At 51.5% G+C, this 23,715-nt stretch overlaps 12 protein-coding genes across 12 annotated transcripts; 5 read left to right on the plus strand and 7 right to left on the minus strand.

Annotated features, from left to right (window-relative positions):
* Positions 1-833: 833 nt before the first annotated feature.
* Positions 834-3,707, plus strand: AUEXF2481DRAFT_1494 (GMC oxidoreductase; the record flags this gene model as incomplete). The annotated part of the gene is made up of 4 exons (XM_013491668.1): positions 834-1,024; positions 1,342-1,431; positions 1,485-1,681; positions 1,753-3,707. 4 exons carry the CDS (start codon positions 834-836, stop codon positions 3,705-3,707), a joined length of 2,433 nt encoding a protein of 810 aa, XP_013347122.1.
* A 482-nt stretch (positions 3,708-4,189) lies between these two features.
* Positions 4,190-4,727, plus strand: AUEXF2481DRAFT_1495 (uncharacterized protein; the record flags this gene model as incomplete). The annotated part of the gene is made up of 2 exons (XM_013491669.1): positions 4,190-4,345; positions 4,404-4,727. 2 exons carry the CDS (start codon positions 4,190-4,192, stop codon positions 4,725-4,727), a joined length of 480 nt encoding a protein of 159 aa, XP_013347123.1.
* Positions 4,728-5,280: 553 nt separating this feature from the next.
* On the minus strand, positions 5,281-6,548 carry AUEXF2481DRAFT_369312 (uncharacterized protein). Its single transcript, XM_013492181.1, has 3 exons — positions 6,233-6,548; positions 6,017-6,165; positions 5,281-5,952 (listed from the first exon to the last, which is right to left on the minus strand). The coding sequence occupies exons 1-3, from the start codon at positions 6,440-6,442 to the stop codon at positions 5,394-5,396; spliced, it is 918 nt and encodes a 305-aa protein (XP_013347635.1). The 5' UTR covers positions 6,443-6,548; the 3' UTR covers positions 5,281-5,393.
* Positions 6,549-8,108: 1,560 nt separating this feature from the next.
* Positions 8,109-9,582, minus strand: AUEXF2481DRAFT_25918 (uncharacterized protein; the record flags this gene model as incomplete). Its single annotated transcript, XM_013491821.1, has 4 exons — positions 8,109-8,767; positions 8,824-9,211; positions 9,279-9,441; positions 9,485-9,582. The coding sequence occupies 4 exons, from the start codon at positions 9,580-9,582 to the stop codon at positions 8,109-8,111; spliced, it is 1,308 nt and encodes a 435-aa protein (XP_013347275.1).
* Positions 9,583-9,663: 81 nt separating this feature from the next.
* AUEXF2481DRAFT_369968 (uncharacterized protein) lies at positions 9,664-10,535 on the plus strand. The gene is made up of 2 exons (XM_013492182.1): positions 9,664-10,239; positions 10,309-10,535. The coding sequence occupies exons 1-2, from the start codon at positions 9,815-9,817 to the stop codon at positions 10,451-10,453; spliced, it is 570 nt and encodes a 189-aa protein (XP_013347636.1). The 5' UTR covers positions 9,664-9,814; the 3' UTR covers positions 10,454-10,535.
* An 82-nt stretch (positions 10,536-10,617) lies between these two features.
* On the minus strand, positions 10,618-13,063 carry AUEXF2481DRAFT_1498 (uncharacterized protein; the record flags this gene model as incomplete). Its single annotated transcript, XM_013491670.1, has 2 exons — positions 10,618-12,787; positions 12,843-13,063. The coding sequence occupies 2 exons, from the start codon at positions 13,061-13,063 to the stop codon at positions 10,618-10,620; spliced, it is 2,391 nt and encodes a 796-aa protein (XP_013347124.1).
* An 894-nt stretch (positions 13,064-13,957) lies between these two features.
* AUEXF2481DRAFT_25920 (uncharacterized protein) lies at positions 13,958-15,011 on the minus strand (the record flags this gene model as incomplete). Its single annotated transcript, XM_013491822.1, has 2 exons — positions 13,958-14,944; positions 14,994-15,011. 2 exons carry the CDS (start codon positions 15,009-15,011, stop codon positions 13,958-13,960), a joined length of 1,005 nt encoding a protein of 334 aa, XP_013347276.1.
* Positions 15,012-16,063: 1,052 nt separating this feature from the next.
* Positions 16,064-17,275, plus strand: AUEXF2481DRAFT_45833 (uncharacterized protein; the record flags this gene model as incomplete). The annotated part of the gene is made up of 3 exons (XM_013492075.1): positions 16,064-16,244; positions 16,294-17,010; positions 17,064-17,275. 3 exons carry the CDS (start codon positions 16,064-16,066, stop codon positions 17,273-17,275), a joined length of 1,110 nt encoding a protein of 369 aa, XP_013347529.1.
* A 41-nt stretch (positions 17,276-17,316) lies between these two features.
* AUEXF2481DRAFT_370273 (uncharacterized protein) lies at positions 17,317-18,407 on the minus strand. The gene is made up of 2 exons (XM_013492183.1): position 18,407; positions 17,317-18,287 (listed from the first exon to the last, which is right to left on the minus strand). The coding sequence occupies exon 2, from the start codon at positions 18,107-18,109 to the stop codon at positions 17,570-17,572; it is 540 nt and encodes a 179-aa protein (XP_013347637.1). The 5' UTR covers positions 18,110-18,287; position 18,407; the 3' UTR covers positions 17,317-17,569.
* A 395-nt stretch (positions 18,408-18,802) lies between these two features.
* Positions 18,803-21,632, minus strand: AUEXF2481DRAFT_370241 (carbohydrate-binding module family 50 protein). Its single transcript, XM_013492184.1, has 2 exons — positions 20,589-21,632; positions 18,803-20,541 (listed from the first exon to the last, which is right to left on the minus strand). Exons 1-2 carry the CDS (start codon positions 21,247-21,249, stop codon positions 18,926-18,928), a joined length of 2,277 nt encoding a protein of 758 aa, XP_013347638.1. The 5' UTR covers positions 21,250-21,632; the 3' UTR covers positions 18,803-18,925.
* On the minus strand, positions 21,132-21,853 carry AUEXF2481DRAFT_35975 (uncharacterized protein). Its single transcript, XM_013491942.1, has one exon. It carries the CDS (start codon positions 21,503-21,505, stop codon positions 21,242-21,244), a length of 264 nt encoding a protein of 87 aa, XP_013347396.1. The 5' UTR covers positions 21,506-21,853; the 3' UTR covers positions 21,132-21,241.
* Positions 21,854-22,237: 384 nt separating this feature from the next.
* AUEXF2481DRAFT_62247 (uncharacterized protein) lies at positions 22,238-23,287 on the plus strand (the record flags this gene model as incomplete). The annotated part of the gene is made up of 2 exons (XM_013492124.1): positions 22,238-22,456; positions 22,505-23,287. The coding sequence occupies 2 exons, from the start codon at positions 22,238-22,240 to the stop codon at positions 23,285-23,287; spliced, it is 1,002 nt and encodes a 333-aa protein (XP_013347578.1).
* Positions 23,288-23,715: the final 428 nt, after the last annotated feature.

Here is a 23,715-nt window from a genome sequence, read left to right on the forward strand (position 1 = left end):
ACATGTCCGTGGGCTCACGAAGATCCCAAAAGATGACGCTGGTACACTCAATAACGTCATGACGGCAGCCCTGCGGCAAGACCTGCACGATGTTGCATGACAACAGAGGAAATTAATATGAAGAAAATAGGCATCGACACTCACCCGTCAAAGTTTGGAGATCTCAAGGACGAGTTCTGGCTGACTGAGTAGTTCGCTGTCTCAGTTTCAAATTGAAACAAGGGACGCGTGCTTCCCCAATGACGATCTTGCGTGGGGTCAAGGCCAACTTTGCCGGACCTTTGCGTAGCAAACAGATTGATCCTGACCTACGGACTTGCTTACAAAGTCTGGACGGCGCTGATCATGATGGCGCCTCGCCGTCTACACAGATGAGATTGCGCTATACCAGTCAGTCACAAGTTCTGTGAGACATGTTTAAAGATAGCACATGTGCACCAGGTTTGTACCGCAACTTGGCACGCATCTTGCCGGCCTTGAACATACCACAGCGCGGGCGCTGTGTTCCTGGCGATCTTTACCCATTGGAAACTTGGGTCGTGCATGCACACACAGCCGCCTCCAAGGATGCCCTCGTCAGCCGTCTTGATACGGGCACTGGCAGGCTTTCATCTGGTGGAACTGCTCGTGTTTGGTAATCAGCAATCGTATTCTGAGAGCTCTAGCAAGATTTAAAGGCAAGTCCGCATATCCTTCTCGAATTCAAAAGTCTTTGTACTCCTCGTCCTATCCTTGATTCAATCGTTCTGCTGGATTTCCACATTCATTCAAGTACTGTTCACTATTCTACTTCCTTCATTCTTAACATCAACCTTGCCGCACACTGTGAGCATATGTTCAATACTCACTTCGCGACGGTCACTGCACTGCTCGTAACTCAGGCTGCTGCTGGAGGTCTCAACGTTCCGCTGCCAAAGAACAATGTCTTCGACTATATCGTAGTAGGCGGCGGCCCAGCAGGTCTTACAGTCGCGAATCGACTCAGCGAAAATGCCAATGTACAAGTCCTGCTACTGGAATCTGGGTACGTACAAGAGAGAGAGAGAGAGAGAGAGAGAGAGAGAGAGAGAGAGAGAGAGAGATCTTGGCAAGCAAGACGACAGACACCACATATCCTATGTCTTCTGTTCACGAAGGCCAACCCCAGCCGTCACATTGCAGAGTATCATCTACGAGACCAGTGGTATCTGCTGAAGGTCTGCCTCCAGTGAACCCCCATTTGGCGGTCGCTCGGTTCTGGTTGACGCTCTGCATTACGACAAGCGGAACTCGGTGTCTGCTCGATCTTATGGCTTCGCAACTGCCCACATGACCAAATTGCTGATTTGTATACCTGTGTAGGGAGGCTGATAACTACCCGGAAAGCATCATGATCCCATACTATCAAGGTGCCGCAGGATCTGTTAACGGGAAATGCGGCGGGTTCAACTGGTACAAGGCAGCATGCATAGAGACGGCTAGAAACATCACTGACCAAAAACCAGGTGTGACCAAACTGTTGCACAAACCTACCTTGATGGCGGCAGTAGAACCATTCCACAGGGTAAAGGCTTAGGTGGTGGTACTCTGATCAATGCTATGCTGTGGAATCGTGGCGATCAAGAAGATTATGACATCTGGTCTCAACTCGGCAATGACGGATGGGACTACGGCTCGCTTCTCGAATTCTTCCAAAGGGCAAGTGCGTCGCGACTATCTATCATTTCTATACTGACATCCAACAGAGTGAGACTTTCAACCAACAGCCTTCAGACGAGGTCGCGACAACCTATGGAATGGGTTACGATGCTTCTCAACATGGCGAATCTGGTCCGCAGAATGTCAGCTTCCCTGCATTCCAGTATCCAGCTAGTCAACATTTCTTTGCTGCATTGAACCGCCTGGGTGTACCGACCCAGCCTGATCCTGCCGCACCTACCGAAAAGGGCGCGATGTACCTCCCTCAGGGCATCTCTCAGACAAACCAGTCTCGCGCAGACGCTCGTCGCGCGCGTTGGGATCCGGTCGCCGGTCGCGAGAACTTTTATGTTTCCACTGGCCAACATGTGCGTCGAATCCTGTTTGAAGGCGGTTGTGCTACTTCTGGAGACAACGGTGCTAGAGCTGTAGGAGTCGAGGTGTCAGCTGGACGTGACGGCAGAGTCTGGACGGCTGTGGCTGCTCGTGAAGTCATCCTCGCTGCCGGAGCGCTTCGCTCTCCTCAACTTCTTGAGTTGTCTGGCATTGGTGATAGTAATGTTCTCGCCAAAGCTGGAGTACAAAGCCGCATTAATCTGCCTGGTGTTGGTAACAATCTCCAAGATCATATGCTGATGCACATGACACAAGGCTTCAATAATCAAAGCTACGTGTACCCGAACATCATGCAGAACGCGACCATCAACAATTGGGCCAGATCAGCATACTACGCGAATCGTACTGGACCCTACACTTTCGGACCTCCTGATGGCAATGGCTTCTTTTCGCTTCCGCAAATCTCTGACCGCGCTCAGGAGATCGCTCAGAATGCTTCTTCATTCTCCGACAACGATTATCTCGCCGATGGACTTGATGAGAGCGTCGTTCGCGGCTACGCCCGTCAACGTGCTCTCCTCATCCCTGCTCTCAACAACAGCAGACGCGCAGTCATTGAGTTTTTGCAGGATAACGCGGGTAACACACAGATCAGTAACCAGCGCCCTTTTACGCGCGGTAACGTGCATATCAATGGTACCGACCCTTTCAACTATCCTACACTGGACTTCCGCTATGGAAGCAACCCCATTGACATGGCCGTCATGATGGACTCGTTGCGTTTCAATGACAAATTGTTCCAGCAGCCCGAGCTAGAGGTCCTGGAGCCGGTTCAGAAGGATCCACCTCACGCAGCTACCGATGCCCAACTGCAAGAGTTCCTTAATCGTGCCTTGGGTACTGAATTCCACCCATCTTGCACGGCTGCCATGATGCCTAGAGACGATGGCGGTGTCGTTGACTCCAACCTGCTTGTCTACGGTACTCAGAACATTCGTGTCGTGGACGCCAGCATCTTCCCAATCGTTCCTGCTGCTCACCTTGAGTCTGTCATTTATGCTGTTGCCGAGAAGGCCGCGGATCTGATCAAGAAGAACGGTGAGACAGGTAGTGTGCCGTACTTACCTTTGGACCAGAGCCAATGTACTACCACACCACGAGGCAATTCTAAGCGTGCAGAACGCATCGACCAGTCTCAGGCTTACGATTTAGCTTCAGCCTCATCTTCTGCGGCTTCATCTTCGTACTCCAGCTCCGAGTCTTACTCAGCAAACAACACCATGTCTTATGGCAGCTCGTCGATGGACCTCACTGGTCCTTTGGGAGGAGGTCCTATCGGTATGGTCGGTGGATACCCGGCAGTCGGCTATCCCAACTACAATCCCTCGGCCACCAACGGCTTCGACATCAGCGCATCTGATCGCCCTGCCTCTGTCGGACTCCCGGTTGGTGCTGCACTGCAGTGGGCAGATTGTCTCATTCACGGCCTTGTTGTCGACCCTCTGGAAGGCTTAGTGGGCACTCTGGACGGCATTCTGGAGGGCACAGGAGAAGTGCTGCAGAATGCTACTGGCACCGTCCTAGGCAGTGTTGGTGATGTTCTCAATCACGCTGTCAAAGATGAACCATCAGGTCTTGCCGCTGGCATATTGGATGGCGTTGGAGCGAAGAACGGAAGACGTTTTGTCGCTTGATCACATTGTCTCTTTATGTAGATGCAATGCAAATTTCGTTCTTGCCAGTCTGTACAAAAGCTATGTAGAAACTGCATGCGACATACGTGCCGCCAATCCATGGCATTGCGATCATACGTTACGGTGACTTGACTGCAATTGCACAGCGTGACTCGTGAATAGCCTTGTACTCGGGCAAAGTCGATGATGATTCATAACGGTGTCGTAGACTGGTAGTTGCACGATCGGTGTCAGTGTTGAGAACGCGGCGGCGAAGCAAAGAGAAGGCCGTCGAAAGTGGCTTGGCACGCACAATCGGGGTCCAATGATCGATGTCATCGCCCGGCGAGAAACATGTCAGAGCTAACATCTCACAAGTGCTCAGACGTCTCTTCTTTGCCTCATACAATACAACCCATCTTCATCAATCGCATACCACATTCACCCCACCACACCACTATCCAAACTGATTCCAACCGCCCATCACACATCTCACATCCATCATGTCTGACTGGGACCAAGTTACCAAGATTGGCAGCAAGGCCCGCGGTGGTGCTGCCGGCCCTCGCGAGACCGTCATCAAGGGAAAGAGCGCTCTGAACGCCGCCCAGCGCAGCGGTGGCATCGTTGCCACTGAGAAGAAGTTTGCTACTGCCAATGTACGTCGAGCCACTGTACTCCCTCCATAGGCTTCAAGCCAGCTAACACGCGACACAGGCAGCCAGCAAGGGTATCGAAGGCCAGCACTTGACAAAGGTCGACCGCAGTGAAGACATTGTCGCAACCAAGAAGGTGCCGGACGATGTCGCCAAGGCTCTCCAGCAGGCCCGCCAGCAACTCAAGAACCCCAAGGGCGCCACCATGACCCAGAAGGATCTTGCCTCGAAGGCCTCGGTCGATGTCGCCTACGTCGCCGCCCTCGAGCGCCCCGGTGCCGACTGGCCAGGCATGGACTTTGTCCAGAAGATCCAGAAGGCTGCCAACGTCCGCCTCACTGGCTCCAACATCGGTGCCCCGATGTTCGGCCCCAAGAAGAAGTAAACGTAATTTAGCACAGAGTGACTCTGTTTGCTTCTTTCTATTCTTCTTCGCCGTCCTAGCTCTAGGACATTTGCATCACGAGCCCACGGCTTCGCGCATTTGGGGAAGATAGCGTTTCATGGGCATGCTTACACCCTTTTCTTTGCATTGCCCGGTCCATTTTTGTTGGTTTCAGATCACGAGCGGGCGTTCATAATGACGATCAAGGAATTCATGATGGCAGAAAAATGGTTTAAATCGATATACACCGGTCTCACATGGAGGGTCTCGGGTCTCAGGTCATGGACCGTGGGGGAATGGCTCGGTCGTTTCTCACCTTCCGGCATTTTGGAGAGCTTTTGCTTATCCCCCCTTCGTAGCTTGATAATACAAAAGCCATGCAACTCAATGTTGCAGCCCAAGACTCTACCTCTAGTCACCTCAATCATAGCTTGTCTCATGTGTGTTTTGTCCTAAATGGCTGTACGATAGTCCACAATTGTTGCACCTATCCGACTCTAGTTTGAACTCTGGTGCGAGCCTCATATCAATTCACATCAATCAGAACATAAAGAGGTACCATGTAATAAGCTGGGCTATGCGAGTCGCTTGATAACAGTGGCAGATGCATAACGAACCAACATGCTAGATCTTGTCAAACTCCCAACGCCAAACGTCAAACCCCAATCATAGAGTCGAGCTCGAGCTCGAGCTCACATCGCTCTCGACGAGACTTGTACCCAGCAGATCTCCATCAGCACCATCAAACCTCGCCGCATCTTTGTTACTCAAGATGACCCTCGCACACCAAGAACACCAACTCCTATCCAGCCCCTCAACCTCCCTAGCCAAAAACCTTCCTCCCTCCCCCTCATCCACATCCTCCCTAACCACCTCTCCCACCTCGACCCTCCTCTTGACCTTTTTCTTCACAACCCCTCCAATGCCCTCCATTTCCTGTAAAAAGTAACCACCCGTGCGGGTATCTGTAGCATCACATTCTATCTCTTTGTACATTGTGCGCGAGGAGAGACAGTGAGATTCACGGCCACATTGGACGCCTTCGATGCCGTGGCCTATCCCTGTGCCGAGTGGGGAGGTGGAGGATGTGCTGTAGCGGGAGCGCCAGGTCCAGGCGCGGGTGTAGGATGTGTCGTGGGTGCGGAGGGTCGTGCCGCAGGGGGAGCAGATCCAGATGTGGGAGGAGCAGGTGCAGGGGTCGCGGTAGAGGGGTTGGGTGGAAGAACTGGAAAGCATGCAGATGTCAGCAAATGTCCTGTGCAGACTGAGAGACGGATCGTGTGGCTTGCCTGTGCGACGTTTGACTGCGATGATCGTTCTCTGTGTCTGGAGGTGTGATGCGAAGATGTGAGTCCAAGGGTGCTTTTATACAGGTCCGACATAGTCTTCTGTGTCGAGCCTTGAGTGCAATGGCCGAAGGAGCCTTCATGATACAATTCTGTTGTCTGTCAGCATTTCATTTCCCTCTCCGTCGTCTCATCACGTCCAAGTGGAAATAGACTTACCCTACAAACCACACTCCCACACCTCCTGCATTCTCCCACCATGTCCCTAGCACAAGCACCAACCCTCCCACTCGTCAACCTCGGTATCCTCATCCCCTCTGGCCCATGAGTATTCCAATTTCCATCCTCTGTTTCTCGAAAGAAGTTTCCTAATTTCCCTCCTGCAGGGATGAGAGGAGACTCGGATTCACAGCGGAGGGTTTGCAACATCAATTGCTTACGATGTTGGAGGAGGTTGGCGCGGTATTGACGGCATGTGCGAGAGAGGTCGTGGAGCGAGTTTAGATCTAGATGGTGTGCGATTTCAGATATGATACTACATGTTTCATCAGTTCATTGTATCCATGGAAAGAGTCAGGAGAGCATACGGATAACAACCTAGTATAGCAGAAAGAGCATTGAGATTCGGATGTTCAACTCCCTCCGCCTCTTCTTCTACCCTCGCTTCCTCCTCTTGAGAAGGTGCATATAGCCTTCTTCCAGTATGCACATCCAGCAAATCGCGCATATCAAATGGCGCATGTTGATGCTGATACCCATGCTCAACCTCATCTGGGTCGTCCAGATCGACAAAGACAACCATCGAGCATGTGTGAAGCGAGCGTCTCAATCGGAAGACACTCTACTTCTGATTGCTGTTTCTCGAAAGTTGATGTCGGGTTTTTGTTTGTTTCTCAGGTCGCACAATGGGTTGTGTGATCAAGGTCGTGACGCCCCCCTCCGCCCCTCCCGTGATGCGAATCGGGAAGGTGGGGTCGATCGTGCCTGGCCTGTGTCGGATCTGATTAGGGCTGGTCGGATCTATGCGTTTGCATCTTCCTTTGAATAGCGAACCACTTCTTCTTGGTTGTCATCTTTTCTGAAGATCTGGCAAAACTTAGAGGTCTACACGAGGTGCAATCTTGCTGCATCCAAAAGGAGAACGAATGACTCCGGAGAGACTAGAAGTTGTGTGACTTATCTCTTGACATTTCATGCTGTGCATGTCGGAACGCATGCAAATCACTCGACAGCACATACAGTGCTTCGAGATTATCTAGACAGCATCGAAATCTTTTGAATAGACGCCAATGACGTCCAATATGATCACCATAACCAGGATTACTCTCCGTGCACCCAGAGCACCACATTGCGTGACCCAAAGACAGGGACCAGGGTGGTACTCTCGACATATCGGACTTGGAGAAATGGAAATCCACATCACAGCTAACCTAACCCGAACCATGTGCCCAAGCTACAAATTTGCCCGTTCTGTTAATCATCAAAGACACCTTTCCAACCTCGTTGGAGAATTATTCGCGGGCCTGATCCGTAGGAAGCTGCCCTAATCTACAACTTCGCGTATCCGGAAGCACCACTCCGCTCTTGCCGAACCAAATGATCACTCTTCTGCGTCTCATGCTTTGCCCTATGTACCTGTGCTCTGCATGTAATCACTCTACGCATGCAGATTGAGCGTAGAAGCGAGAGTAGAGTGAAAGACCATTGACTGAATTAAGAAATTCTTCCATTGCAGTCGTGACTTTGTAATCAGCTATCAATGGACAAACATCCGCTCTTTCCCAAACGTGTTCAGTTTGACGGCGATCAAATAGGAAGAAAGATACTATACGTGTAAAATGGTCTTCATTAAGCCTCGATGCTTTTTCAGGCAGCTAAATCAGGAAAAAAGCAGATGTTCCATCCCCATAGCTGCATTACTCAGGTTGCGCTAGATTGTGGAAGGAAAACAGGATTGCAAAAAAAAAACAATGACGTGCTTAGTGACGATGAGGCTGTGGGATTAGAGAAGGCTGCGCTGCCAGCGCGCAAAAGGGGGGAGAATGATTGATGGATGAATGCATGAGTTTGCGAGGAAGAAATGTCTGCATGCGCTTTATCGCATCTGCTGCTGGCCGTACTGAGCGTCCAGACCATACTCCAACTCCCTCTCGAGACCTTCGGCCGTGCTTTCACCAAGAGCCTGAGGACGCGGGTCTTCAGCTTGACGAGGGCTCCATTGGTCGGGCATGGGCACCTGACCGGCTTGTTGTTGGTAGTCGCCGTAGTGCTGCTGCTGCTGTTGTTGCTGTTGATGGAGCGGAGCACGAACTTCACCTCTGAAGCGTCTAACCTCGTCGAAAATGATAGTTCTGAGTTCGGGGATCTCCTTAACAACCTCGAAACGGAAATCGAACTTTGTGGGACAGGCAGGCTCGTCGCTGGGGTCGTGCCAGATGGCGAGGTATGGGTGCTCGAGAGCTTCTTCGGTGGTAATGCGGTTGGCGGGAACGAAAGCGAGCATCTTCTCCAGGAGGTCGAGAGCGTCGGGGTTGGCGCGAGGGAAGAACTGCTGGTATGGGATGCGAGGCATAAAAGGCAACCCGCGGACATACTCGCGGGCGCGAGGGGAGCCAATGAGCTGGAGAGTGCTTTCGTCGGGCGTACCGAGGACGTGGAGGATCTGGTTGAGCTGGTCGACGTAATCCTTGCCCTTCAGGAAGGGCTTGCCGCCGAGAAGTTCGGCAAGGATACAGCCAACTGACCATACGTCAACTGGAAGGGGAGGTCAGCATGACAAAGACGGCGGTGGTGCAAGGGCTATGACGTACTAGCTTTCGTGTATTCTGCGAAACTGAGCATAATCTCAGGCGCTCTGTACCATCTCGTGGCGACGTACTCTGTCTGGAAACCAGCAGCAACATTGTCGGGCTCGTTGCTGAAGCCACGGGCCAAACCAAAGTCGCAAATCTTCAGCTCGCAGTCGGCATTGACGAGCAGGTTGCCAGGCTTGAGATCACGGTGCAAGACGTTGGCCGAGTGGATGTACTTGAGACCGCACAGAATCTGGTAGATGAAAGATTGGAAGTGGGCGTCGGTCAAGGGCTGGCCGCTGCGGATGATGGCGGCCAGGTCACACTCCATCAGCTCTTCGTAGAGGTAGACCTCGTTGTAGCTGCCAGGCCCGCCGGGGATGTCCATGTCGAAGAGGCATGTGATCTGGAGGTTGGTCAGCTCGTGCTGAAGTCATGGACAGGCTTCGAAGGGGGGTGGACGGTGGACGGACGTTGCGGTGGCCTCTGAAGTGCTGCAGCAGCTTGATCTCACGCAGAGCGCGCTTGGCCAGGATCTGCTTGCTGAAGACATTCGTGATCTTCTTGACGGCTACCTGCTCTTTCGGGTCGTGGCTTGCTTGTGCAGCGCTGGAGCGGGCTCCGTCAGTTGAGCTTCTGCCACAACGGTCAGAGGAAGACATACCACACGATACCGTACGCGCCCTGGCCCAACTCCTTTGTGACATTGTATCGACCGTCGACGATGAACTCTTGCCCAAACACCTTGAAGCTTCTGCGTCCACCGACCTCGGTCATGACTGCGGCGGTGGGGATTGGTAGGGATGGAGTCGAGGAGGGAGTGGGAGATGCGGCGCGCTCCTAGGTCTTGTTGATGTATTGTAGACGGCGCGGGGAACAATAGGCACGGCTCGCGACTGTTTCCCTTGTCGTGTGCTGGAGAGGTGCGAGACACGTGTGCTTCGACAATCTGCCAACTGTTGTATTTTCGATCCAAACTTTTGTCGAAACTCGAACGGCTCTCGTATAGATGTCTAACAAGACTTATATTATGCTGTCTGAACTCTTTCGGAAAATGGTCGACCCCCGTCCCTGCTCCTGCCCACCTTGCTGCCTGCCGTCTGATTGGTCGTGCCTTTCCCCCGTCCCACTTGTTTTCCGTAAGCGCCAGCCTTACCGTCCCTGGGCCGCTGCCTTTTGTGCTGCCGCCTTGCCGTCACTCGATCTACCGCCCTGTTGCTTGTTTGGCTCAGCCTTGCCGCCTCGTAACCATGTGTCTTTTTATATCCCAAACCTGAGACACAAATTATTCGACCGACCCTCGGTACTTGTTCTTCAGTATAGCTTTCACGTGCTCGAGATGGCAGACTCTACGCTTTGCGTAAGAACAAGAATGCTCTCTCGATCCAGTTTACAGCCTTTTGAATCTCACCATGCAACGCTGCAAGATAAGAGGTCAGCTTGCTCCACTTGATCAAGGAACCTGTGTCATGTACTGATACTTGGTACACATTTTGTCTGAAGCAATAATACCTTCTGCTTATCATGCATCACATTTCAGAACAGTCGTTACTCGAGGTGGAAAAGTATTCCTATTACAAAGGTTCTGCGTATATCCACTCTCTGTATTCTTCTATACCACATCTCTCCACTCCATCAACCTCTATAACAACGATCCCAATACCAGTATGCGTGAAAGGATCAATATGGAGACACACTTCCATGTGCCGCTTCAAGAAAAGGAAAACACCATCAACAGTGCTTGCAAGCAGATAAAAGGGGGAATCGAACGAAAACAGTCGCGCAATGTGAAAAGTGGAAGATAAACAAAAATCAAGGCCAAGCACCTCTTCTGACAGTGCCTCTGCTGAGCGGCCTTCTCGAGCCTCCAATGTCAATCTTGGCCATCTCTTTACTCAGAGCAGATGCTCCGTAGCCATGTTGTTGATACACAGGTCCTTGATGCTGAGCCATCTGATTCTCATATGCATATTGGTCCCCGCCAGGTGGTGCGGTGTACTTGCCAAACACGTCTCCGTAGTGTGGCGACTGGCTCGGAGGTGGAGGTGTTGAGTATTCAGAATGTTGGCCTTCGTAGCCGCCATATCTTCCGTCTGAGAAGTCGTTGCCGTAGGTAGAGCCACCTGTGTATGGGTTCGAGCCAATCTCGGAAAGTGGGCCGGGCGAACCTGTCATAGGGCTGTGGTGCGAGGCAGAAGACATGGGACGTTTGGGAGGGACACCTCGTGTGCGGACGTTAACTACGACATCTCGGCCCATACTCATGCGTGAGGGTGTTCTGGTTGCTACTGCATTGCGCGGTCCAGCAAGGCCATTTGGGTGCATTTGTCCATTTGAACCGTAGACCTTAGTCGGAGTCTTCTTCTCTGGCTCCGGAGCCCAGCTGTGCACTGGCAGATGATCACTGGGATCGATCACTCTACCATCAAAGCCAACAATCTTGGCGTTGGGATCTGGCAGAGGACGAGCGCCTTCTTCCTCAACGTCGGGTGAGTGTTGGATATGATAAGGCGAGTGCGGGTTGGAGCCCGAGGCAAAGGGTGAATTCGAAGAAGCATTCGGGTTGAGAGAATCAAAATCATCAGGAGAAAAGAAGTTGCCATTAGAGGTCGAAGAGCAGGGAACGTCCTTTCGAGTTGGCGAGGGAGAAGGGCTACCCGTAGCAAATGTGCGAACAGGGTGACGAATGGCGTCGATGTTGTTGCGTGGTGGCAGGGGTGAAACGTTGCGCGGAGGAAGTAGAGAGGCATTGCGGGATGCAGGGCGAGGCATTATAGGGCTTGGCTCATTGCTATACCGTCTGTGTCGTCCATAGTCATCCATATAAGCCGATGGAGCAGGGCTCATGGAACGGCGAATTTGATTTGCTAGTGGATGTGCTCGGGCAGAGGTCATGGCATAAGCGTCAGGCACACTTTGGCGACTAGCCACGCGAGAATGACTGCGATATTGCGATGAAGCTGCTACCGATGACGGAGCTGGAGGAGGGAAGCCGGAATACGAAGCTCTGAAGTTGGGCGAGGAGCCGTAGTATGAGCCGGGAGCTGGTGGAGGGGCGTAGTCATCTACGGACATACTCCTCGGTGGTGGGCCCCTTGATGTCGAACGTCCATTTCTTGTGTGAGACGAACTTCTGGCATGGGAAGGACTTCTGGCGTGAGATGGACTCCTGGTATGTGATGGAGGTACCGGGGGTAGCTGTCTTTCGTAGTCAAACTCGTCGATGTCCTCGACAGTGGGCTGTAGACAGCGCGGCAAAGGCTCTTGCCAGCCTTGGTCTGATTGTACTACGCTTGGAGACGAGTAAGAGTGAGCGAGATTTGGGATACTTTGAGAGCGGCTGTGGTCGTAGTGTTCGTGGGCATAGTAGTCCTGAGGCATGGGGGGCTGTACAGGCATTGAACCGCGATGTCTGCGGGTTGGGGGAATCTGGGGCAGTTCAGGCATGGATGCTTGATGGTAGCCAGGGTGATAGTCGAGGTCGAGCTCGTCGGGGTTGTAATGGAGGGCGTCGGGTATGGCAGGGGCGGATTGAGCGTGGTGTTGAGGACGCGGTCTCAGACCATGAGGAGTCCAATCTTCTGTCGGTCTTCCTGGCAGTTGACGGGGACCTCGCGCATGGTCTGGCACAATTGAGCCTGGCGCCGGCGGACCCGTCAACTCAGCGGGCAGTGGTCGGCGCTTGATGGGACTTCTGCGTTGTGCGTTGTCTGCAGCGCTCATGCCGCTTACCCTCCTCTTGCTCTCGGTCGGCGGTCGCGTATCGTAGTAGGTCAACTCCAGGTTGATCTCTCCAGCGTATTTGCCCTTGAAATTGAGGGCGTGCCAGCCGTCGTTCTTGCCTCCTCCGGGTATACAGACATCTTGCAGACCAATGTAGGCCTCTCCAATCAGATCCGTCTTCTTGTCGTCATTGAAGATGGACACTTTGAGGTTGTGGTAGTCGGGCGAGTCGTGAACGGTGAAGCGGAGTTCCTGGTCCCTGTTGTGCACTGTCAGTATTTGGTGTTGTCTTGTATTCCATCTTCAATGCTCACCATCGAGGAGTCTGGCCTCCCCGCTTGTCCGTCTCGGTCTTCTTCGCTTCCTTGCCCAGTCTGGCAGCGCAGTATGGATTCTGTTTGCCCATGCGCTTAACATTGGGCAAATTCTTTGCACGGTCGACAACAGCCACCAAGGTGCCAATCTCGGGCCCGTCGACTGTCATGTCCGAGTAGATGCCTGCCGTGTGCATGCCATTCATCAATGCTGTCGCCATGCTTTCGGCTACACGGAATCAATGTCTGGCGGGAGCAAGAAATAAGGTCGGAACGACCAAAGCCAGAGTCCAGGCAGCGACCGAACGAATGCAAAGTTGGCGCCTGGCCGGGTGAGGTCGAGGGGCTGTGTTTGGCACTTTGGCATGAAAACCGGGGTACAATTGCTTGGAAGCTGTCGTTGATTGCGTACCCGTTGCGATGACCGGAGCGTGACAGAGATGGATGGGTACGTCCTGGAACAGAGCTGTAGGTATGTGATTTGGAAGCGGCAACGCAGCAAGACTGCCTGCGTCTTTGATGTGTTCAACGTTCGTGCGGTCTCGAGCCGTTCAGCGTGGACTGATCGCTGTGACGTAGCCGTTGCTATTGTTGTGTCAAAATAACCGTTGTGTTTTGGCGTCTCCCAATGAACAGAACAAACGAGCGGTGTACCTGAACAAGAAAGTGCTGCAGGACTTTACAGTCAGATCAGGAGAAAAGAGAGTGGATGACAGCTGCAGCTTCAACAAGCAATAAGCCGAGCCCTGTTGAACTGGTCGCAGCCCCGTCATGAAAAATGCAAGGCGGGTCAGAGTCTAAGGTGGCTGGTAAACACACGCGTCGTATCGCTCCGTGTCGCGTTGAATTTCCGACTTCCACTCATCACCTCCCAATCCATCATACTGCTGCTTTACTGTTCCACGGTTCGCTGTCTTACTAGACCTTATGTGTGATGGCATTGCGTCCTGAAAACACTTCTCCCGCTGTCAAGTGTCCAATCTGCCTGAGCATAAGGCTTCCTGCCGTTTCTCGTGCCCTTCCCGTCGTGACTCGTCACCACTGCTGATACCACATCATGGCTCTGCTGATTACTCATGACATACAACGAATAACAGATTAACCAAGTGAGCTTTTCAGATCTTCATGGTTCTCCAGTCAACGCCTACCGTCCATGCTTCTCCATCTACTTGGACATCCCATGTTGGCTGTCGGATGCTTACTTGGTCCCCTGCTTTGACTCTTCCTGCCTTCTGGTTTGCTTGACCATCGATGAGCAGCACTTTCGCAGGCCTCCCACCAGATGCTGTGCCATGGGCGAACACCGGGCCATTCCCTTTGGTTCCATCGACACTCACAACGTGTACCGAGTTATCGACCTGTTGAAGGATTCGAGGTCTACCTTGAGATGCAGTCTGTACTGCCTCTATGACCCAAGACTGCAACTCTGACGCGAGACCGCCAGGAACATACTTCTGGCCCCTTCTGCGAGGCGAAAAGGCGTCTGGTAGAGGTGCGACCGATTCTGGCGGTGGAAGTGATGCCATCAAGAAAGCAGGCCTGCTGCTGCTTGAAGTCTCCCCATCTGCTTGTGTAAACATCATCCGGGTCGTGCCGGAAGAAGATATTACCAACCGGCCTGGAGTCGGCTGTGGGGTCGATGCCAGATCGCCGATATCCACTTTTCGTCGTTTGGGCGATGATGGCGTGTAAGATGTAAGGTAAGCTCCCTGCTCAGGTTCTGGTATAGAGTCCTGAGAGATAGGCTGCGTCAAAGCTGCGAAGTCGAGATTTGCATGTTCTGTATCGAGCATCTCTTCATCGTCATCAGCTATGGTGATAGGTTCTCGAGGTAATTCGCGCGCGTTTCCATGGACCACACCGAGAGCTGAGTGCTGCTGTTTCGCAGGTGATGGTGATCGTGGAGGAAATGAGGCTCGTCTTGCAGTAGACATAGCAAATCGAGGCACTCTAGCGAATTGTGACGGTGAAGGACCAGACATTGGCCGAGGTGTGCTAGAGTCAGATGCATCCTGTAACACTTGATTCGATAACTTCGAAGGAGTTGGCGTGGTATGGCCCTGAGGTCTTTTCGTCAAAAGAAATCGACGCGGAGACGGGGTCTATACCATCGTTGTCAGTGGACATCAATAACTTGGTTAATGTGCATACCGAAGATTGTGGTGCCATGTTGTCGAATCAGATGGTAGTATTCGAAAGTGTCCTCGAAAGAGATAAATGCACTTGGGTGGGAGGCGTCAAGCACCTAGGTAGGCAACAACCACAAAATCACGTCGCGTCAAATTGTCCTACACGCGTTGTTTCTTCAGAGCTTGCACAGGATGGTCTTAGCATCATCTGTCGTTCAAAGCGCATGGTGTAACATAATGATTAGATCGAATCCTGAAGTTTAGATGGCACCAAGATTCGAGTGGCAAGTGCAATTTGCGAGGCACCCTGGCCTTCGGCTTGGCTTCGGCTCCGCGTTCTTCTCTCGTGGTAGACACTCTCCTCCGTCTTCATTCTTCTTAGATACTACTCTAGATACGCCTCATACTCTGACCGGATCACCCCACTCCGATGTCTCGCATGCGACGTCTACGAACTTCCGTGCACGCTCAAACCAATGCGCATCACGGAATTCCTCCCGCCCTTGGGTCTGTACAAGAATGATTTCAAAGGATGAAAGAGCTGTAGAGTATTCAGCAGATCGACAGGTATCCCCCCCACCTGGGTATGTACTGTACCCTAGGGTTTACTGGGGAACCCTTTATGTTGTAAGATGGCGTGCTCAAATACATGGTCTTGGCAACCAATAGTCGACCTCGAATCGATAATCAATGAGGGGAAGCTTTCGAGTGGATGGTCCAGCTCTGACCTTGACGAAGATCCGCATATCTCGCAAGTAGTTAAGAGGATGGATCCCATATTGATTATGGAGTTCGGCAAGGCCAGGTAGCGTGCTTGATTGTTTGCGTACGCATTGAACCATCCGAGATACCCAGCTCAGCCTCTATCCGCCAGTCATTCAAGGGTCTTGTGGAGCATTCCTCCTATCAGCTTGCGACTATCCATCTCGCAGCCATGTCGTTGAGATGTTGCGTGCTCGTTATCAGCATTGCGCGATGTCGCCTTTGAGTCACGGCATATAGCACCCATTCAGTATCCTGTAAAACAACGAGTATTTATGATGGCATCTGGCCGTTCCTGATATCCAGCTCACACTGATATCATATCTCGACATGGTTTCTGCAGATTTATCCTCATTCCCAAAGCCACTCAAGCAGTCAGGCGCACTTGAGAAGTTCGCCTATGAGGAGACGACTCCTGTCATTGGGCGTGAATTCGCAGACGTAAACATCGTTGATGACCTACTGAATGCTCCTAATGCCGATGAATTGATTCGTGATCTGGCAATCACTAGTACGTTCTTCAACCACACTCGGTCAACGATATCTGACTTGTAACCTAGTCTCCGAACGTGGCGTTGTCTTCTTCCGCAAGCAGGACAATCTCACAAACGCTCTGCAAAAACAACTGAACCACCGACTTGGTCAGTTGTCCGGCAAGCCATCAGACTCAACTCTACACATCCATCCCGTGCTCAACAACAACAGCGAATTTGGCGTCGATGATGCTGAGATTAGCACGATTAGCTCTTTGCAAAGGAAGGCTCTCTTCAAAGAGGGCGAGACTCGCAACAAGCGCCGTTACGATGCCGCCCAATGGCATTCAGACATCCAATTCGAGCCTGTTCCAGCTGACTACACCTCGCTTCGTCTGACTCAGCTTCCAAAGTCTGGCGGTGACACTGTCTGGGCATCTGGCTATGAGATCTACGATCGTTTCTCACCAGCATACCAAAAGTTCTTCGAAGGCTTGACTGCCACCTTTGTTGGTGACGGCTTCATCAAGGCTGCAGCGGCCAACCCGGATAAGGTCAAGATCTACGAGAAAGAGCGTGGAAGTCCTAAGAATGTGGGCAAAGAACTCACAGCAGTTCACCCTGTTGTCAGAACTAACCCTGTCACTGGCTGGAAGAGCATCTTCGCTCTCGGACCTTTCCCAAAGTTTATCAACGAGTTGAATACAGATGAGTCCGAGGAGTTGTTGAAGAAGTTCAGGGCCACCATCACAGAGAATCATGACTTGCAAGTCCGTTTCAAGTGGAGAAACGAGAATGACATTGGTAAGTCTGGCCCTTCGGCTTTGTTGACCGACACCTTCGCTGACAATGTCTAGCTATCTGGGACAACCGTTCAGCTTTCCACAGTGCCACTTTCGATTACGAAGGACTGGGTGAGCGCTTTGGTAACCGTGCTGTTGGCATTGGTGAGGTGCCTTATCTGGACCCAAACAGTCAGTCAAGAACGGAGGCCCTTGCCAAGAACCAGCAGATTCCAGAGACAAAATCCGAAGGCAAGGTCGAGAAGTCTGAGACTCTTTCGGCTTAGAGTGTATTACTGAGACATATTCTCTACATACATAAGATAACTTCGGGAAGAGAAGCCTGTTGATTCGTAATGTCAAGTAGTTTAAGTCGAGTAACGAACAAAGCTTTAAGTCACGGCATGTACTACAGTCACGATCACAGAAGCAGCATTGGGATAGAAAGCCATTGGGAGAATATCTTGTCATTATCGTTGGAGGTAGACCAGCTACCAATTAAAACATATTTTCAGGTCATAAAATTACAAGGCGACTGCAAGTCTTCAGGCTTGCCCTCGCTCCTACCGTCTTCAGGTCATTCAAACAAATCCAGCAGGAACAACACTATGCTGAGTTTTAGGAGGCGAATTGAGAAGCACGTCGCAAAACTCAACCCTCTGAGCATTCTTACTCAAAGCCAGATCAAAAACCTTATCCATTCTAGAAACCCTAGCAGGCCCCGTACGCACATGAACATTCTCAGGGCGACGAGGAACAGGAGGGACGATAGGAGCCTGCATTTCCACATCACGATCAACGTGATTGTTGGATGAAGGCAGCCAAGTTCTTCTCTTGACACGAGAGATCCACTGATCCAGGCGAGCGTCGTGGTGTTGACGATGAGCGGCAGTGTTGCGGCGGGAGTGCCTGAAGGCGGAGAAGGAGAAGAAGGTCAGAGCCAGGACAATGAAGATGGCCATGACGACGCCGAAGGAGACGGCGACTTTATTACCCATTGGAAAGGTTGAGGAAGTTGTCAGTGGGGGTTTGATGTTTAGGGGTATAGTTGCGATGGTGTTTTTTGTTGTTTTGCGAGAAGGAGTATCTGAGAAGAGGGGAGGGCATGGAAGGGAGTGCATAGACGATTATCAAGTGAGTAGCCATGTGAATATGCTTGAGGCAAACGTACAATGAGACAAAGGCGGCACGTGAAGCACAAGGAAACTCATGAAAGAAAATAAGTCCATGGAAGCTGAGACAAAGCCGAGCTCAATGTCACAAAGACCTTATCTCTTGCGTGGAAGAATGGAGACCTTGCTTTGCATGACGACACAATTCTTGTCAGCGATCGAATTGTCAACAATGGAATGAGCCTGCTTTCACGAGATTTCTAACATTGGGATGGAAACTGGAAAAGCAAAATATTTTATACTAACAGAAACCCGATAAAGAATTACCAAAATGTACAGAAACAACTCTTTAGATCACAATTTTTTGGCGCAGCTCTAGTTCCAATGCCACCCGTAATCGTTATGTCCGTTCCACATCCATCTACCGCCGTGTGGATAGTATTGAGCCCATGGCGGGTTTGCCGGAGACTTGGGCTTAGCGGTAGCGATGCGCTGGGTCTTGGTGGCCGTCGGCGTGACTGAAGTCACGCTGTTCCACCAGCTTGATACAGCTCGGCGTATCTTGACGCTCTGGGTTACGCGTGAACCTGATATCAGATTGTCACCAGTTTGGACGGGCTGGCCAAGCTGCGACTTCAACCAACATGTGCCACTGCCTTGACCATTCTTGCCACCTGCATACGTCCAGGCTTTGCATTTTGAGTCTGAATCGCAGGCTGTCGTACAGTCGAGGAAGGAATTCTGCGCTTGGACGCTACTGTATGCGCCGTAGTTTGTGTCAGAAGATCGATAGATAGTATAATTAGACCCAGCGGAGTTAGTAGCCTAAGAAGTAGAAGCAGTTGATGGGCTAGAGCTTGTTGTGGATCTTGAGGAGCTTTTCTTTGGAGAGCTCGAAGATACCGCCAAGTTTCCTGTTGTCAGACTGCTCGAAGACGAAGCCGAAGACGGGGCGCGAGTATTAAGGAAGCCAGCAACATAATTTGGCCCGCTTAAGACTGCGCCACCCTTTGAGTTTTTGTACCAGCATACACCACTACCATTGCCTCCTTTACCACCTGCATACGTGAATGCCACGCACTTTAGATCACTGTCACAAGAATCCATACAGTCCTTGTACGAGCTGGAAGCTTTCGAGTTGGAGTAGGACCCGACGTCAGTGTCTGAGGAACAACACATAAAGTAGAGAGAGCCGCTTTGTGACATGACAAAACTCTGTGTATCAGCTTCTGGGCAGAGCTCAGCCGATGGACTAGCGAGAGGTAGAATCGTAGAGCCAGTCGATGCTGCAGTCGAAGAGGTTGTAGGCTTAGAAGTTGTGCTCGACCTTGTCTGGACAGAGCCGCCACCGGAAGAGTCTTTCACGGCCAGAGCGCCAGAGATGTAGTTATTTCCAGCTGGCAAGAAAGTACCTGAGGTTGCTTTGAGGTAACATATGCCAGAACCTCGTCCATTTTGGTTTCCAACGTAGGTGAAAGCAGTACAACCTGTATCTGCTGCATCGTCACAGGCATTGAGACAGTCAAGGTATGATTTCAGAGCTCTAGCATCTGCGTAAGAACCTTTGTTAGTGTCCGAAGCGCATCTGATAGTATAAGCTTTGTCGTCTCCGCTGAGAATAGTCTGTCCGTCTGACTTGGGGCACAGCGTACTTGAAGACACTGGTGCTGAAATTGGAGATGACGAAGATGCATTTGAGCTCGTCGAGCTGACAGCATTCGACGATGTGCTCGATCTTGAAGTTGTAGAGGAAGGTACTACTGATGATATGGTGCTAGAGACAGTCGGGGTGATGGAGTTACTGGAAGATTTAGAAGTAGTAGCACTTGATGTAGGGCTTATCGTAGTAGTTGGTAGTGGTGTTGATGAAACAACAATAGTCGTACTCGAGCTCGAACCCGAGTTTACGGTTGTTGAACGTGATGTGCTGGTCGTACTGGTTGCAGAAGATGCTGTACTGACAAGTGCACAGTCGGTCGAGACACAATAGCTATAATTCAACCACATATTGTAGCACAGAGGAGGGTCGACTGCCGGATTCCATGTCATGAATTGTTCGATGGGGATATTGAACTTGGCGGCAATTACACCACATGTGTCTCCCGACTTGGCTGTGTACCATTGAGTACAGCCCGAGACAATGCCGTCTTGGGTGGGCGCTGATGGAGGAATACCAGCACACGTTGTTGAAGCTTTCGCGGGCGTCGAAGTAGAGATTGTAGTCGACGCTCGAGTTGTAGTGGCCGAAGAACTCGAACTCGATGTGGAGGACGAAACGACTGCTGGTTTTGAGATGACCTTTATGCTTCTCGAGCTTCCAGAGTTGTCTGTCCAGTTGTAGGCATATGCAGGGTTGTAGTTAGTAATCTTGACAGACTTGACGTAGTATGTGAATGGCGCTTTAGTGAAGTCTGTATAACCTCCAGCCCAGTCAACAGTGCCTGTGACGTGTTAGCCCAGGTCACAGCAAGTATACGGTTCTGCTTACCCCATGCATTCCCTGGATCACCACCAGCCCAGATACCCATCTGGAACCTTGACGGAGTTTGAGGGTACTGGTGAAAGCCACTATCGGCGTTCGCGGCGTGCAATGTTCGAACAGCTGCTCCATCGACAGACCAAGTAAGTTGCGTAGCTGTCCAATCGATAGTATATGTGTGAAATTGCGTTTGAGGAGATGCCACACTGAAGAAGCTGCCCCGATCATAATCTCCAGTGATGCCCTTGCCATAATAATTGTTCTGCCCCTTGCCTGCGGTATCGCGAAAGTTGTTTCCACTCCATTCCCAATCAATCTCATCTAGATCGTCGGACATGAGGACAGCAGACGAGACAATACCTGTGCCTGGGGCAACTTGAGCCACAATCTCGACTTTGCCATAATGAATGTAGAAGTTAGTCCACAGTTGTGGAGATTCGAAGCGTTTGGAGACGGTGAACTCGGCTCCCTTGGCACCAAAGTTGACTGTCGCCCAGTTGGAGATGGTCCAATCAGGGGGAATTGATGTCTGTTTGGTGAAATCGATTTCGTAACTACTGTTTGCCAGTCCCATGTTTGGATGACATCTAGTGTTTACAGGATTGCATGTGTCTGCAATGCTCGCTGCAGCAAGTGCAAACAAGCAAGCCAAGCGTGATATATTACCCATCGTAAGTGTATTGAGACGATGAGCCGAGCGTCTTCATGGAGCTGCGGTGGAGATGTATGGAAAGATGAAGCCATGAGAAAATGAACCTGACAATGGAAACTGCGTACTTACCCATATCCGGCTTCTCATTTCGACCGTGAGACAAAGGGATGCCGGTCTCGCAGTATGTTGGAAAATTATTCGTGGCTTTGGACAAAGGCGTCACGTTCACGAGCAAGCTCAAGTGAAAGAGGAACATCAAATTGCAGTCAGCCATCGTAGAAACAGCTGCTGCTCTCGCTGCTACGGTACTTGACGGCCGCGCGGGGAGGCACTTTCGTATAGCTATGTGATTATATGTTGCACGAATCGAAATGCCTGAGTCGGTGTTCGTAAAGACAATGATCGAGACCGTGATTGATTGGAAATCCAGGTCGTTCAATCACGCTTATCACAGCGTTAGAGCGACGTCATTCTGAGCGTTTTCGCAGACGTCGCGATCAGTACACGGCTGTAGGCTCGTAAACGCGCAAGAAGAGTGCTGAGTTTCGAGCAGCCTTCAGCATTCACACTGTCACGCAAGCATGTCCCTTTAGAGCTGGTCATCGAGGTCGGCGAGCATGAGTAAGTCGAGTGAAGTAAAGTTTTCGAAGCTTTAGAACGCGACAGAAGCTATTCCAATGTCCATGCTCTCGCTCGGCTCGCTTCTGCAGCGCCACGTGCTCTGATAAGATAAGGGATGACGTAGCGTCTAACAACTTTTCCAAATTTCAAACGAAACCTCTGCTCACCGTTCACCACTTGAACCTTGCACCAAGATCGAGTGAAACGTCATGGCCGATTGGTAAGAAGCACAAGCGAATCGTTGGGCCATGTCTTTTGTAAGCAGAAAGTGGCGGAGAGAAGGTGAGGTTTGGTGGGGGAGGGGCTCCTTCTTAAGACGAGGCCAACTCTCCGTCTCCTGATACTCGTTCATTTTCAATCCTACATTCCCATCCACACCGACATCATGACTTACTCCTACACTGTTTACAAGGGCTCCGAGTCCGGTGCCATCAAGAAGGCTACCAACACCAAGCCTGAGCTCACCGGCGACCAGGTCTTCCTCAGAGTCACTGCCTCTGGTCTCTGTGGCACAGATATCCACTACCGCAAGGCCGATATGGCCCTTGGTCACGAGGGTGTCGGTATTGTCGAGGAGACCGGACCCGCATGCACCCTTCTCAAGGTTCGTAAATCGATCGCGGTGGTATAACAATTACTAACTATCTCATAGAAGGGTGACCGCGTTGGCTGGGGCTACGAGCACGACTCGTGCGCCCACTGCGAGCAGTGCCTGAAGGGTACTGAGACCTACTGCGCCGAGAGAAAGATGTACGGTTACGCCGATGCCGACCAGGGTTCTTTCGCTACCCACGGTGTCTGGCGTGAGGCTTTCCTCTTCAAGACCCCTGACAACCTCCCCGACGAGGCTGCCGCTCCCCTTCAGTGCGGTGGTGCCACCGTCTTCAACGCCCTCCACATGTACAACACCCAGCCTACTGACCGCATCGGTATCGTTGGTGTTGGTGGTCTTGGTCACTTGGCCATCCAGTTCGCCGCCAAGATGGGTTGCGACGTTGTTGTCTTCTCTGGTACCGACTCCAAGAAGGACGAGGCCAAGAGACTCGGTGCCAGCGAGTTTTACGCCACCAAGGGTGTCAAGGAGCTCAAGGATGTCAAGCCCATCAACCGTCTTCTCGTTACTACCTCCGCCCAGCCCGACTGGAACCTCTACCTCCCCGTCATGGCCCCCGGTGGTACAATCTTCCCTCTCTCCGTTGCCGAGGGTGACTTCGCCATCCCTTACATGGGTCTGCTCGCTCAGGGTCTCACCGTCCAGGGCAGCATCGTCGCTCCCCGTTTCATCCACAAGAGAATGTTGGAATTCGCTGCCCACCACCAGATCAAGCCCATCACTCAGCACTACGAGATGAGCGAGGAGGGCATTGAGAAAGCCATGAACGATCTTGAGGAGGGTAACGTCAGATACAGAGCCGTCCTGTTCAACAAGGCCTAAAAAGTTATGATATCATGTTTTGATAATACCCAGCGAGCGTTTGACGATACAAGACTAGCAGGTCTATGTCTTTGACATTTGGAGCTGTATGAATAATAATCACATTTCTCATCACCCGTCTTCCATCTTCTATCGACTGTGACCTGTGAACGCTTGACAGGACCAACCAAGTTTGCGTCAAGGAATTGAACAATTGCCATTTGTTGCTGTCGGTCGATCGAACTCCACAATGGCTCTCTGATACCACACAAGCTCAGGCCGTTCTTCTGTTGTTGTATCTAAACACCCTCCAGTCATATTTATCTGCTTAAGTGCCTATTGAGTCTCCCCGTTCATGCCCCGATAGCTTCGGTTAGTAGACGTGGTACTGGAGTTTGGGCGAATGAGTCGGACTTTACGACGAGCTTGAGAAAGAGTTATGATTGACT

This window comes from Aureobasidium subglaciale, assembly GCF_000721755.1.
Source record: "Aureobasidium subglaciale EXF-2481 unplaced genomic scaffold scaffold_2, whole genome shotgun sequence".
Classification (NCBI taxonomy): Eukaryota; Fungi; Ascomycota; class Dothideomycetes; order Dothideales; family Saccotheciaceae; genus Aureobasidium; species Aureobasidium subglaciale.